This window comes from Amblyomma americanum, chromosome 6, assembly GCF_052857255.1.
Source record: "Amblyomma americanum isolate KBUSLIRL-KWMA chromosome 6, ASM5285725v1, whole genome shotgun sequence".
In the NCBI taxonomy this organism is placed as follows: Eukaryota; Metazoa; Arthropoda; class Arachnida; order Ixodida; family Ixodidae; genus Amblyomma; species Amblyomma americanum.
Genome location: NC_135502.1, coordinates 59,240,943 through 59,254,615, shown reverse-complemented (window position 1 = coordinate 59,254,615; position 13,673 = coordinate 59,240,943). Strand labels below are relative to the sequence as shown.

Here is a 13,673-nt window from a genome sequence, read left to right as displayed (position 1 = left end):
TAAGGGATGATATACCTATGAATAGGAACGGTCCGCTGCAGTTACGTATTTCTCCGCACATTTGTATTGTAAGAACGACGCGAAAGACTGAAGTCCGATTCAGAATTTTATTTTTTGTTTCGCGAACGGGAAGAAAATGACGATATAATTAAGACAGTTAGCTTCATTTTGTTAATTGAACTAAAACTAATTGATCGCGCAGAATTTTTAACGGCGACTAATATCTCTCGCATTTCACGCGCTTCCCATCTGCCTTCATTCATCTCCGCCCCTTTTCCATTTCCTAGTAGCGGGAAATGAAACTTAGACTCAGCATTTTTTGCCCGCTAGAAAAATGTTCGAATTTCGTTCAAAGCTGCAGGAACTAACACTTTACCGGTGTTCTTCAGCGCCAAAACACATAAAATTGTCATCCTCTTCGGCGCTATGGATTCTGTCGAAAGCAACCACGTGGGAGTCCCTTCACTGCTTTCGGAGCACCTTTTCAAGCATCTTTCCTAAGTAAGGGTTGACGACCCATTCAGAATCAAAACTTCGGAACAGTTAAAATCTGAGATAAGAAGATATGAATCGAAGGATCTGTACGGGTTCTCGATCGATATCGAAGATAAGTATTATTCAATCCTTCCTGCCCACGGAAATAATGGCAGCACTAAGAAAGGCTATTGAAGAACAGGTTGCCATTCCGTTTCAAAACTTGGCCGGGATGTCTGTGGGACCCGCCGCGGTGGCTCAGTGGTTAGTGCGCTCGACTACTGATCCGGAGTTCCCGGGTTCGAACCCGACCGCGGCGGCTGCGTTTTTATGGAGGAAAAACGCTAAGGCGCCCGTGTGCTGTGCGATGTCAGTGCACGTTAAAGATCCCCAGGTGGTCGAAATTATTCCGGAGCCCTCCACTACGGCACCTAATTCTTCCTTTCTTCTTTCACTCCCTCTCTTATCCCTTCCCTTACGGCGCGGTTCAGGTGTCCAACGATATATGAGACAGATACTGCGCCATTTCCTTTCCACCAAAAACCAATTGTTATTATTATTATTATGTCTGTGGGTGCTTTTCTAGAACTGTTAAGCGCCTACCTGGGCTCTATACAATCGCCTCACAGGTATCTGCATCGGATCTAAAGTAGCACCAATCCTCAGTGATTTGCACTTGGCAGCATGTGACAGGAGAATTGTAGACTCCATTAAATAAGAGCGCATCACACGTATCTTTCAATGTGTAAAAAAAAACTGATATTCTGTTCTCTACATGCAAATATTCATAGGGATTAGAAACATATGGCGCGTAACACGTATTTTGCATAATAGAAGGCACGAAGAGAAGCAACCCAGCCGCACTAAGACACCGCTTTCACTCCAAAATGGGCGTCTGGATCCGTCTCTGCTTTCAAATATCGAGATGACGGATGCGAGAACTCTTTGGCGGCAGCCAAGGGTCTTGCTGAAGGCATGGGTGTTGACGCCAACATGAGGCCAGCTCTACGGTTCCGGCAGAAGAAACGGCAGTCAGCTACGAACGCGGCGACGAAGCAACTAACGGAGTAGAAACATTCAAAACGATTTTTTTCTGTGAAATGATGGGCTCTATGAAGATGTCAATCGAGGAACGCTTTACGAAGATGGAGGAGCACGTGAATATCTGGGGTTTTGACTTCACAAAGCTTCCAGAAAGAGCTCTGCTTGCTAGACGGTGCAGCGACCTCCATCGTGCTATCGATGACAAAGAGAGTGCTGACATCAATAATAGGGACGTCTGTGACGAACTTCTGCACCTACACAACCTCCTGTCCTCTGGTTGCAGCACTCCTATTTGCGCCTTCCAATTATTGGATCACAAACTCGAAGATAACTTCCCAAACACATGGGTGGCAGTTAGTCACGCTAGCCGGGTCACGAGAATCGGCCGACGCCATTGGCCGGAAGGGGTTCCTTTGACGTGGAAAGGCCACTTCGTTTTTAAGTTGTGTCCGACTATAGCAAAATGCGTGCGTCGACACCGTTTTGTCGCGAATCCCGGACCCTGCGCTGCGCTGCCATTCTCTTGAATACGGTTGCAATCCGTCCTTTTCGGCGAGGACGTCACGAGTCTGAACCAACTGACTGGCAGGAAGATTGTTGATTCAAACTTTCTGCTCCATAAATACGTCATTTTACGCCGGAGAACTGTCAACACGGTATGAAACAGTCAGAGAATACACTTTTTATCGAAACAATAATTGAATTACGTTGTCCTCAGTGTCCCTTTTCTTCCTGCTCGCTGAATGCGGATAAGCTTCGCTTTTTTTTGTCCTTTTCATTCTGTAGTTCATTCAGATTTTTTCTGTGTCTGATTAGTGACCTTAAAAATATAAATTAGACCAGGCTCTGTTGAATGAAAATGTCATCCGCCCACCGAGCGAACAACTACGTCGTTAAAGACGTCACGTCAAGAAAAAAACAACTGGTCAGCAAAAGCAAACAATAAACTGCCCCGTACTTCGCACCACATTCCACACCTTCCCTCGTCTCTATTCTTGCCCATAGCTTCAGCAGTGGCGAGGAGGAGCAGGAGACGTCTGACTGACTCCGTCACACGTCTTATTTTGTTCCGGTCGCCGGAACCCGAACACACTGTGCCTTTCGTTTCGGCATTAGGCACCCAAACTGCGATTGACGTACGCGGAAGCCGCGAAAGGACAGACAACCCGCCGAAGACACCCGATCCGGTGGCTCGCAAGGTGCCACGTGCCGTGAACGTCAGGCCTTGCCTTATCGCCCGTTCAAGGTGGAACGCACATACAGAGACAGGCAGAATAAGAGGCCCGCTGTCTGAACCACTGGCATGCCATTAGCCGGAGCCCGCGTGACCCTAGAGACCAAGGGCCGTCGGTGCGAGGGAGAAGGGCGAAACGTCTTCTGCGTTCCAGCGCATTCGTCGGCGCCATTCTTCTTGTGGGCGTGTTAGTTCCCGTCGCCACCGCGAGAGTTTCTGCCAGAGGTCGTCGCTGTATACGCAGTCCCCGTAACGGTGGAGTCCGTTTCGTTTGACGGTGCGCTAATTTGACTACTCATTTATCAAAAGGTCGAGGGTTCGAAACCGCTCTTCCCCCTTTCGAGAACGTGTACAGTACAGGTAAGTCTGCTATAGGTTCATCAGGCCACGGATAGGCTGTTGCTGCGTCATTTTGCACGGTGAATGATTTTGGGGAGGCAGGCAACGGCTGCTTATGAGCTGCGCTAATTTGCGTGCTGTGTCCGTTTTCCCAAAAAGTGTGACGCCTTGCCTTTCAACCCGAGTAGATGTGTCAGCTACTATAACTGCGAATACTCCGAGGAGAAAAAAATGGCACCTAGTCAAAAGAGAGGCGCCGACTAATACGCGCGTGAGTCCCCAAGAAAAATGGATTGAACGATGAGCTCTTAACTTCCGCTGATTGCTGAGGTGAAGGTTGTTTGAATGAATTACAACCGTCCTTTGAAAGGAGCGTTGAACGAGAGCTATTGTTTTCTTGACTGTGTTTAAGCACGAGGAAGCCACGATAGAAAAGCAAGTAGACATTGCAGAGAAGGTAAGAAGAGTCTATTTGATGGTAGTCTTTCTTCTAGACATGCTCGTCAACATGCGCGTAGTAGCGTATATGTACTTGCATCGTCCGGATACGTTAAAGACAAGGTTATTTGTTTTTGTTTGTGAAAATCGGTCGCCAAATGCGCGCAGCTTCTTAACGCAGTATCAACGATCTCGATGCCACTAGCACCTGGAGACAGGCGTACACGGTCTCTGGCTGGCCGTTGAAAGCTGAAATGTCTCGCGGCAGAGGCGCGTTTGCAGCCTGGAACAGAGGACAGCTTTTGCACCGGTGAACAACTGACCTGCATCTGTCGTTTGTGGAGACAGCGCTTTTTAAGGGCAAGGTAGCTTTCCCGCTGCATCCGGGGTTTGCTTTTGTGGCCGCATGTATCATATGCTCAAACTGCTCATCTCTGTTTGCTTCATTAGCGCCTGTCAACTAAATTTTCATGCATTTGTCCGACAAGTTAAGAAAACGTAGGCATGTATACAGCAAGCCTGGTGCAACCTCAACCTCATCCTTCAAATCCTCAGATGTATTATTCTAGGACTTGCCCGAAGAGATCGGAGACTTACTCCTGCTCGCCAGCAACAGATGCTCTCGATTTTGCTGTTGTTTTAGATTCAACCGCTCTGTACTTATAAGGCTATTCAACGCCACAGAAGTCGTGTAGACGCCTTTTCTAGCTTAGCCCTCTATTCTCAAAGCAGAAGGAATTTAGAGTTTCACCTACGTGCCCCAAGAAAGCATACAGTTCTTGCCACGATCACCTTATAATACTCCCCCTTTCTTCTCCAAGGTAACCATGGACATTGAAGAGTACCGCAAGCGAGGTAAGTAACTTCTTCGTTTCTATGTTTATTCTTTATTTACCGCGACTGTAACAGCATTCCCCTATTTTGACCATATTTGATTCGGTATATCGGGTGGGTTCTCCCCTCGCGCTCTGACCTGTGTTGCAGTCGTGACAGTTAACAATCGTAATATATTTCTCAACATCCGGTATCCTCAACAAAATTGTTTTTCGGTCTCCACATTCGTAGTGCGAAGAGCAAATATTTTCATATCCCGCTCACCGTACTATAGCGATGGTTTCACTAGATCTCACGCCTACGTAGTAAGCCAGTCCGGTTACTTCAAAAGCGTTACCTGTTGGACACGTTGGTAATGCTTGTCGCTCTGTCGTTCCTGTCCTTTTGCACTAAACACATGAATGCAGCGTGTTTTTTGCAATCCACATACTGCCTCAAATCGAGAGTGCAACGCGAGCGGTACACAGATCAGCGCGTTTTCTTTTTATTTCATTCAACAACTACGTCAGAGTGCTTAGGTTTAGAAAATAGATGGGGATGTAGAAGAAAGGAGGAGTGCAGACGAGTTTTGCTAAGAAAGCCTAAAGTTTGTCAACCAGTAAGTACAACGGCAATAGACCCTCGCGGACTACGAGGTAATCCAGAGTAAGGAGGGACGCGGAAAAGTAAACTTGCCACTTCGGTAAAAAGTTGTAATTTCTCAATTTATTTTCTTTTTTGGTAGTTCACGGGTCTTCTTCTGTCTCATGACGAAGAATTACAGCGAGATCTGCAGTACCAATTTAGAAAAAAAAGAACCTTCTTTGACATGCGGTCGTCGAAAATTGTGAACGAATATCGTTTCTAATGGTCCCGGCGCATTGCGGACTCCACGTGTTTCCGATGGCGGAGCTGAACCATCTTAATTAGTATCAGCAAGAATAGGAGATATCAGAAAATCAGAGAATGCGTTGGTTACAGTGCCGCATTTTTCTGAGCAAAATTAAAGCGTGCGAGACGATAAATGATGCAAACGAGGGAATAAACTTTAAAGCTGATATTGTCGCTGATGATGCTCGCGACCGCTAGGGGCATTACATTTTTGCCCGGACGTGCCCTGTGCGAAATGCCGAAGGTATGAGCCATAAAGGTGTCGCGGCAGAAAAAATGGAGACACGATTCGATTCAGATTACGAAACTTCCCTAGTGTATGCTCTATTGATCTATATATGAACCGCATATCATTCATGCATGTATATAGAGGTGGCAAAACCAAATTGGAACGCTCTTTGCCTGGCCATGACAAGCAGCGGTGAGAAAATAAAAGTGGTTTAACTGTTCAAACAGGGGCACGTGTGTCGGCTCCGTTCGTTCTCCCGGCTTGCAGGAAAGGAGATGGTGGACTACATCGCCGACTACCTCACCAACATCCGTGAGCGTCGTGTGTTCCCCAACGTCAAGCCGGGCTACATGCGCGAACTGCTGCCGGACCACGCTCCCGAGCAAGGCGAGGCGTACGAGAACATCTTCAAGGACATCGAGAGGGTCATCATGCCCGGGGTGAATGTCTTCAATTCCTTCTCCTGGACTTTTCAAATGAGGAAAGGGAAAAACTGTCGATGTAATCGGGAAACATGAGATACGTTTGACACGTTGATACGGACACTCATCCAAAACTGAAGGGTATAGTTGGCTGCTGAAAGAGCGAAACATGAATTAACCGCATTAAATTTCAGAGGGAGTTTAACTTTCAGCGGACTGTTATTTTTGTCTCATGACTAATCCGGCTTGTGTGTTTTTTGGCACTCTGCGACCGGTATTAGGCGAGTAGCAGGGCTCGTCCGACGTATTTTGTTTTAATGGTTTGGCGACAGATGGCAGGACGGGTACCATTTGACCGTTTTGGTATCATTTTCAAAAAAAAAAAATGTGCGCGTTAGAGGGTTAAAAACGAAAGGTTTGAAAAGTGCTGACGAAGGCCGCTTGAGGCTACAGGCAAGCATCTATAATGATTTTGATACCAATATTGCTGGCTAGACATACAGCTATGGAATAACTTGGCTTTCACAACAAAGACAACTCTCCCGGTGCCGCGTATGCATTCGCTCTGCCTTCATTTGTGGAGCCGAAACGCGGATAGCATTCTTGTACTACCACTACTCTTTTCCCGCAGGTAACACACTGGCAGAGTCCGTACATGCACGGCTACTTCCCTGCCCTGAACTCGCCTGCGTCACTTATGGGAGACATGCTGGCCGACGGTATCAACTGCCTCGGCTTCACCTGGGTGAGGAACAAATTCACTAAGCAATCTTTTCAAACAGCGAAGGCTGTCCGATAATGATAATCCCTAATGCGAAATTTGAGCGCAGCTCTGTAGGTGTTTCAATTTTGCGATATTTTGAGGCAAATCATTTGAGAGACACGTGCATGTATGTATAGTTACAAAGCACTCTTTATTTTCCACGGACACTTCCTTCATGTAACACTCCCCTCCCAGTCTTTCATTGTCGTGAAGGCGGCTTTGTGGTCGGGAATTGGATGGAAATATAATCAACTTGCTACACCAATTCATAGTTCGCGACTGCGAAAAGACAGCGCGTGGGTCCGTGCGCCGCCGCAGACAAACCTCCCTTCCCTAGTCATCTAGCTCCGCACATGCAGTAGTGATGGACGACGGCGCGCAAGGCGCGCACCACTTTGGCGCCCTCTACGAGGGAGCGCCGGTACTTACGTTCGCTCGGCACAACGGGTCTCGAGGAGAGCGCCCTCCTCCTCTGCCGCCGCTCCCCTTGCGCTCGGTTACACCGACGGCGATGCGGCTCAACCCGCGAAAGGGCGCATAAGAGCTGCGCTTTAAAAAAAGCGCAGCTTCTGGCCCCTTACTGGTATTGGGTTGAATGCCGCAATCCTTAGCTAGAAAGGGAGGCTCTTGACTTAAGTAGATGCACTGAACTTATGCAAAAGCGCTGTCATATATGTGGGGGACAGCGCAACCTGTCAACGAACACAGTGGTTGATTGTGCTCGCAGCATAATGGAAAACAGTGTCACTGGAGAAACCAGAAAAGAACGTGAACACAGACACGCAGTTTTAGCGAAAGAACACGTAATCGAAGGCGACCGAGAGTTGGATAGCGACCGGCACTGGAAATTCTCTATGACAACGTAGCTGCGTCCGCCCCCCTCCCCCAAAATAGGAATAACTTAGCTCACTAGGAAAGCCCTTTCTTTGCACTGCGCTAAACTTCGTTTGTGGCGGCGGTGATGGCGGTAGTGCTTATCCCGCAAAGCCCAAATTTAATTGGGGTTCTTCGAACGGCGCACACCGCGCTGGCTGGCGCAGGCGGCGTGTCCGGCGAGCACCGAGCTGGAGACCATCGTGCTGGACTGGCTGGCCCAGGCGCTGGGGCTGCCCGACCACTTCCTGCACTCGAACCAGCACAGCCGCGGAGGCGGCGTCATCCAGACCACGACGAGCGAGGCTACGCTCGTCGCGCTGCTCGCTGCGCGCTCCGAGATGATACGCAGCTTGCGCCACGAGTACCCGGACACCGACGACAGCGACATCAATGCGCGCCTGGTCGCCTACTGCTCGGACCAGGTGGGCCGCTTCCTCCTCCCTTTGGCCGACACTGCTCGGCCGCGGCTGTAACCATGGCTAGTCTGGTGGCTAAAAGTACCTCTCTGACAGCCGTTTGATTTAACACACTGTTGTGACCTTTAGAACTGCTCTGTTGCTGTCGCCGTGAAAGTTCTTGGATAATTAGCTGTCATTGATGTTTACACTGCTTGAAGAACATATCATGGCGCACGGAAGTACCACTTCTTGGCGCACTGCTACGTGCATGCCGCACAGTTGTTTGGCATTTGTTCATCGTTATGGCGCTTTTTTGTTTATTTATTTTTTTAAAATTTACATTACAATTATTTCTATTTATTAACAATATATTCATTCTGATTTATGGGAACTTCTTAATTCATTTCATTTTGCACTGCGATATAATACGCCATGAAAAACAAAAACAGAGCAAAACTACCATGTCAGTAAGAATACATATGAAGGAACCCAACAGTCATTGAGACCAAGGAAAGAATAAGGGAGTCTTTCTATCCTTTTTTTAATGCGTGGTGATCATCAAATGGGAAATAAATAATGCAAACATTTTATGGCTGAAGGATAGTTGAATAGGAAGTTGAAATAAAAGCAACTACATGCCGCCGATGCGATACGAATCCGCGACCTCCGAATTGCGCGTATGGTGTTCTACCAAGGCAGCTATACGGCGGCGGCGGCTCAGTCTTCGACTCTCATGGGTATTTAAGTTGCGTGTAACATAATTCTGAGGATGTTCACCAGCGCCGCCCTCGTCCAAGGCGATGGACGTAGTACGTCCTGTATTACCGCTAGTGTTAAATTTAGCGTGATCGAACGATGAGGGCGGAAGCTGGGCGAACTACGGCATCAAGACGGCCACAATCGAGGCCACCGTTAAGTTTTTGACCAGACAAGAGTGGAGAAATGAGGTACTCGTTATGACATACATATGAAGGAAGCCGACAGTCATAAAGCGCTTAAACACACAACTATGACAACAAAAATAAGATTCAGTGAACCGGAGAAAGAAAATGCAGGTAATTCATTCTAGTACGGTGCGGGGCAGAAGGTATATTTAAATATTTTCTGCAGTTGCACTGACACAGTAAATGAAATGTCTGTGCGGCCGGAGGATGACTGCGGAGTAAAACATGGGCCTTTTATGCACAAGCTTTCATGATTGCCAGCTCTGCCACGATACACGTTATAGAAGAGAGAGAGTCTGAGATATTGCCTTCGTTTCGCAATCATGAGTCATCCCAAGGTTTGTCGTAAAGCAGAGAAGCTGGGTGCCAAACTGAAATCGCAGGTCACATGAACGAGCTGCGCATTTTTGTATGCGGTCAAACGCGTCAATACAGATCTTGATGTCAGCATCCCAGACAGAGCACGCATGTTCTGTAAGATAAGTCACCAAATGTTACTCATTATATAACTGCTATTGTTTCATATGCATATAACTGGCTTTAGCAAGTAAGTAGTCAACATGACCATGCAACAAATATTACTAACGAATATAACGCCTAAATATTTAGAACTATAGGAAAATGGAAAATATCTGCACCTCCAAGGGTGTAATGTGAAAGTAGTAGGCTTCTTTTTTTAATATATAGGACTAAATTACATTTTGAAGGGTTGAGACACGTATATATTTCATGCTCGACAGCAAGCGCCACTGGCACTTGTTTCATGCTTGTGGTGTGTTTGGTGTATCTGGCAGGCGCACTCTTCGGTGGAGAAGGCCGGCCTTATCGGCATGGTCAAGATGCACTACGTGGAGTCCGACGACGACCTCAGCATGCGCGGCTGGGCGCTCAAGGAGGCCATGGACAAGGACCGTGCAAAGGGACTGATCCCCTTCTACGTGAGGGCAAACGTCTATGTGCTCCTTTCTTTCGTGCTCCTTTTCTCGCTTGCACATGACCTAAACGCACGCAGGGCTACAGCATGCTGTGTTTGCGACATCCGCTCTGTTGTTTCGACCGAGCAGTTTGTTTCTCCGGTGCTGGGTTTGTATTTTGACCCTATCGCATAGGCTGATGCAAAGGGGCACTATAGTCGACGTGGCGATAAGGCTGTGACCTCAGACTCTCATCATACTTTCCCAGCGTGACCACTGACTGCGTCCTGTCATGTGCCATGGGTATCCCCACGTTGATGAGCGAGCTTGTCAGGTTTAACAATTCAATCTTTGGCCCCTCACAGCCGGATAGAACGCCACTGAGATTCCTATCGGCAGTATCTTCATTGCTCCCACCCTATATCTATACCTGTCTTCGCTTGTTTCTAGGCTTTAGAATACTTGATCTATAATCTACAAGCTACTACGTTCGAGGGATGCAAATAATGCGTTCTATAAATGTACGTATTCATTAAAAGGTTTCACCAGCAAATAATTACAGATGGCAATATGTTTAGACATTCAGTCTCAACCAGTTCTTGTTTTCTGCAAATATAGAGATGAGTTCGCACGTTATCTCTTGTGAACTAATACATAACGTCGCGTCAATTATATTACGAGAAATGTTCAATTGTTTTTCGTGCAAGGCAAATACGTTTAGCATATAAAAAGTAACCATTCTGACTGAAGCACGCGACATATTTCCTCCAGAGAATTATTAAGCGAATCGTTACTATCTATTTAGTGCTTAATTAAGCTTTGGGACAAATATCAAGTACGAGAAATAAAATTACGCGACACGTAACCGATGCGATAAGCGCTCAACAAGTGCGACACGGCGCCGGTTGCATTACCCAACTTCACGCATGTGCGAGCGCAGCTGCCAACCATGGTTGCCAAATTAGGCATCGAATAATACGGCAGAAGCCACGCGGAATGAGACCAGGGGTTTCCCCAGAAATGGATATTAGGGGGTTGAGGATTTAACCCTCTAGCTGTAGCCATTTCTAATTTTCTATTTGTGCAGTTGATGAGTCGCGCGGGACTAGCAACGCTTTTGGCCCGAACACTCATGACAAACATGGCAAATTACCCGGCGTACGCAAAAGGAAATCTTTATAAATTAAGTAAGGGCCTCCAGAAAAACAAGAAGGTGCGTACACCCCTCTAGGTGGGTGCGTATACGGAAATCACTGAATGCGACTAATATAAGCAGCCGACAAATGGCAATCCTTAACTGATTTTGCTTCAACTTGTAGCTCAAGCAGCGATATAACGAACTCATTTGCGATGTCACTGTCACACTTAGCGAATTTTTTTCGCACGTGAAAACATTTTGCTGAGTATGTCCCACGCTATGGCATAATCACTGTAATCTCCTATTTGAGTGCTGATTCAGTAAATGTTGACCAAGTACCTCGTTTCTGACTCGCCTTTCGTCAGGTGTGTGCTACGCTCGGGACAACAGGTGCGGTTGCCTTCGACAACCTGCAAGAAGTCGGAGTGATATGTGAGTTGTCTTTCACACATCAGTGGTCCGACATGCAAAAGTCGACTGAGGAGAGGCTTAGTAGGATAAATAAATTGTTTTACTTGAACGCAACAAAATCAAGGAGTCTCTGCTGTCGCTACAGCTAGGCTTATTTCTGGCTCTATCTCTTGTTTTTTTAACAAAACAAAAGTGTTGTGGCTGACGGTACAAGAGATCACGTAAGCTTTCCATGTTTCAAAAGACGTTTCAGAATAAGTGACTGACTTGCCCGCATCGCTCGTTTAGACGTAACAGAAATCACACACCGTTTTCTTCTAGGTTAGCACAATGTATCACTTTGCTTTACCCGTGAATCCACATAAGGCATGCATGCGAAATTAAAAAGGATCATTTAAAAGCGCTAAGAGCGTATAAAGAGTGCCCGTAAAAATCGTCGCTCCTTACGGGCAACGTGCGAACAGGCAACGTATTCCTTGTGCATGCATTAATTTCTTCGGTCCGCGTTTGTCCAATATCGTTGTAAAATTACAGTGTCCTACAGCAACCGAAATTCGACCACTAGCAATTAAAAAAAAAGATGTTCCTTGCCTGTTCGCACATTGTCTGAAAAAAAAAAAGAGACCGTAACGAGTCCTGTCTCCATGGGATTTCGTTTCCAACATCTGTGTGTAGTCCCTGCCGATGCACATAATGCGCATTCACACTTGCGAGTCATGGAGGTTGTGCGACCGTTTTGGTCGAGAAGCGGCAGTCCCAGGACGACCGCACGCTGCTTGATTTTCCAGCCGTGCGGCTCAGAGTCTCAAACTGCTCAAGCAGACTGCGGCGCCTCGGAAGTGACGCGAAGCTTGTCCTACATCCGGCTTCGTGTTGCCAGCGGCATCAAGAACAACCCCCATTCTGAAAGAGACCGTTCGCGAAAGCGACCCGCACGTCGCGCTTGCGGTGTGGACGTCGCTACTGTCGAGCTCCTCCCGTGCCGCAAATCGTAGCCAATCGCATGCCTTTCGCGACTCGCTAATGTAAGTGCGCACTTGTTGTTGTTGTTGCCTGAAAGATGTTGGCAAATACCCACGGCGGGGGATTGGCCAGGGATTGGTGCAGATCCAAACAGGGAAAGTCTAATCCAAGTTTATCTCAAACGGCTTATCAATTAAGATGATTATGAATGAAAAGGAAATCCTTAATTAGATTGAGCATGAAGAAATCGAATTGAAAATCAAGGAAACAAGCGGTGCGAGTAGAATTACTGAATTTTGAGGTTTGATAAGAAAGAAAGTGCGCACTTAAACCACCAATAGCGCCGCGTGATTCAACTCGATTTCAATGACACGTGCATCGTCTGCCAGTGCTGTCTTCTCCGTGCACGTGCCAACGCATGCCTGCCGAAACAAGATCAAGCAAAACAAGAAACAATGATTAGCTTACATTTTCGGCGTTACTTTCTGCTTCGACTCTAGACACTTATGTCGTTCACAGCAACAAGCGGACAGGGAAGTGTCCATCTCTTATAAAACACCGGTGATCACCCAACTATTCGAGTGAACTCTCCCATGGCGATAACGATAGGCAAGGAAGCAGACGCGGAATAGATGGTAGGCATGGCGTAGAACTCGGAATGAACCGCGTAGTTTCTCGAATGTGAGATGGAAGCAACTCAGAGACAGCGTTAGCATATGCGCATTTGGCGGTCGTCACTACCAGGCTGACCGAAGCTGCCGGCCACGATATATATTTGTACATGACTAAGAACTTTCTGGATAACGGCCATACCTCGCCGCGAACGGTCCCGAAGACGGCAGAATCGTCAGCGCGTGATTGCGATGCGTCAGCGGGCATCCACGCGATGATTCGCCTCATGTGACGAGCCGAAAATGATAAGGAAGTGCTTCGGAAGCGGGAAGTAAAGCACTGCTTTGAAAAAAAAAACATTCAAAAAGAAGCTTCGCGGAAATGAAACGCACTGTAACGCATAGGCGGTGGGGACTGCTTACAGATGTGCTAAAGAGAGACGCAGAATTTCGTAGCGTGAAGAACAAGGCGGGAAAAATGGGACCGACGCCACGGCCACCCTAGTTACAGGATTAAGCTTGTTCCGAAGCGTACGTTTATAACAACGCTAACTTATGCAAACGTAACGAAATAAAGCTAACTACATTTCATGTGAAGAAGCATGATACTTCCAGCTAACACGATCCAGAATAACTCAGCACAGCTAAAAAAATAGGCCCCATTCACCTGTGCATAAATCAACGATTTTTGTGTTTTTTTAGCTAAGAAATTACAGTTTTAATGGCGTCAAACCGAGTACGACGTGCAAAAGAACTTGGTTTCGAATTTGG

The 13,673-nt window shown here is 47.0% G+C and overlaps 1 protein-coding gene across 1 annotated transcript in view; it reads left to right on the top strand.

Moving 5' to 3' along the window:
• Positions 1 to 13,673, top strand: part of Hdc (histidine decarboxylase) — a 31,379-nt gene that overhangs the window by 1,792 nt on the left and 15,914 nt on the right. Inside the window, exons 2-7 of the mRNA XM_077627086.1 lie at positions 4,351 to 4,384; positions 5,730 to 5,902; positions 6,516 to 6,629; positions 7,688 to 7,945; positions 9,660 to 9,803; positions 11,283 to 11,349. Of these exons, the coding sequence (XP_077483212.1) occupies positions 4,357 to 4,384; positions 5,730 to 5,902; positions 6,516 to 6,629; positions 7,688 to 7,945; positions 9,660 to 9,803; positions 11,283 to 11,349 (784 nt within the window). The 5' untranslated portion in view covers positions 4,351 to 4,356. The remainder of the gene's footprint in view (positions 1 to 4,350; positions 4,385 to 5,729; positions 5,903 to 6,515; positions 6,630 to 7,687; positions 7,946 to 9,659; positions 9,804 to 11,282; positions 11,350 to 13,673) is intronic.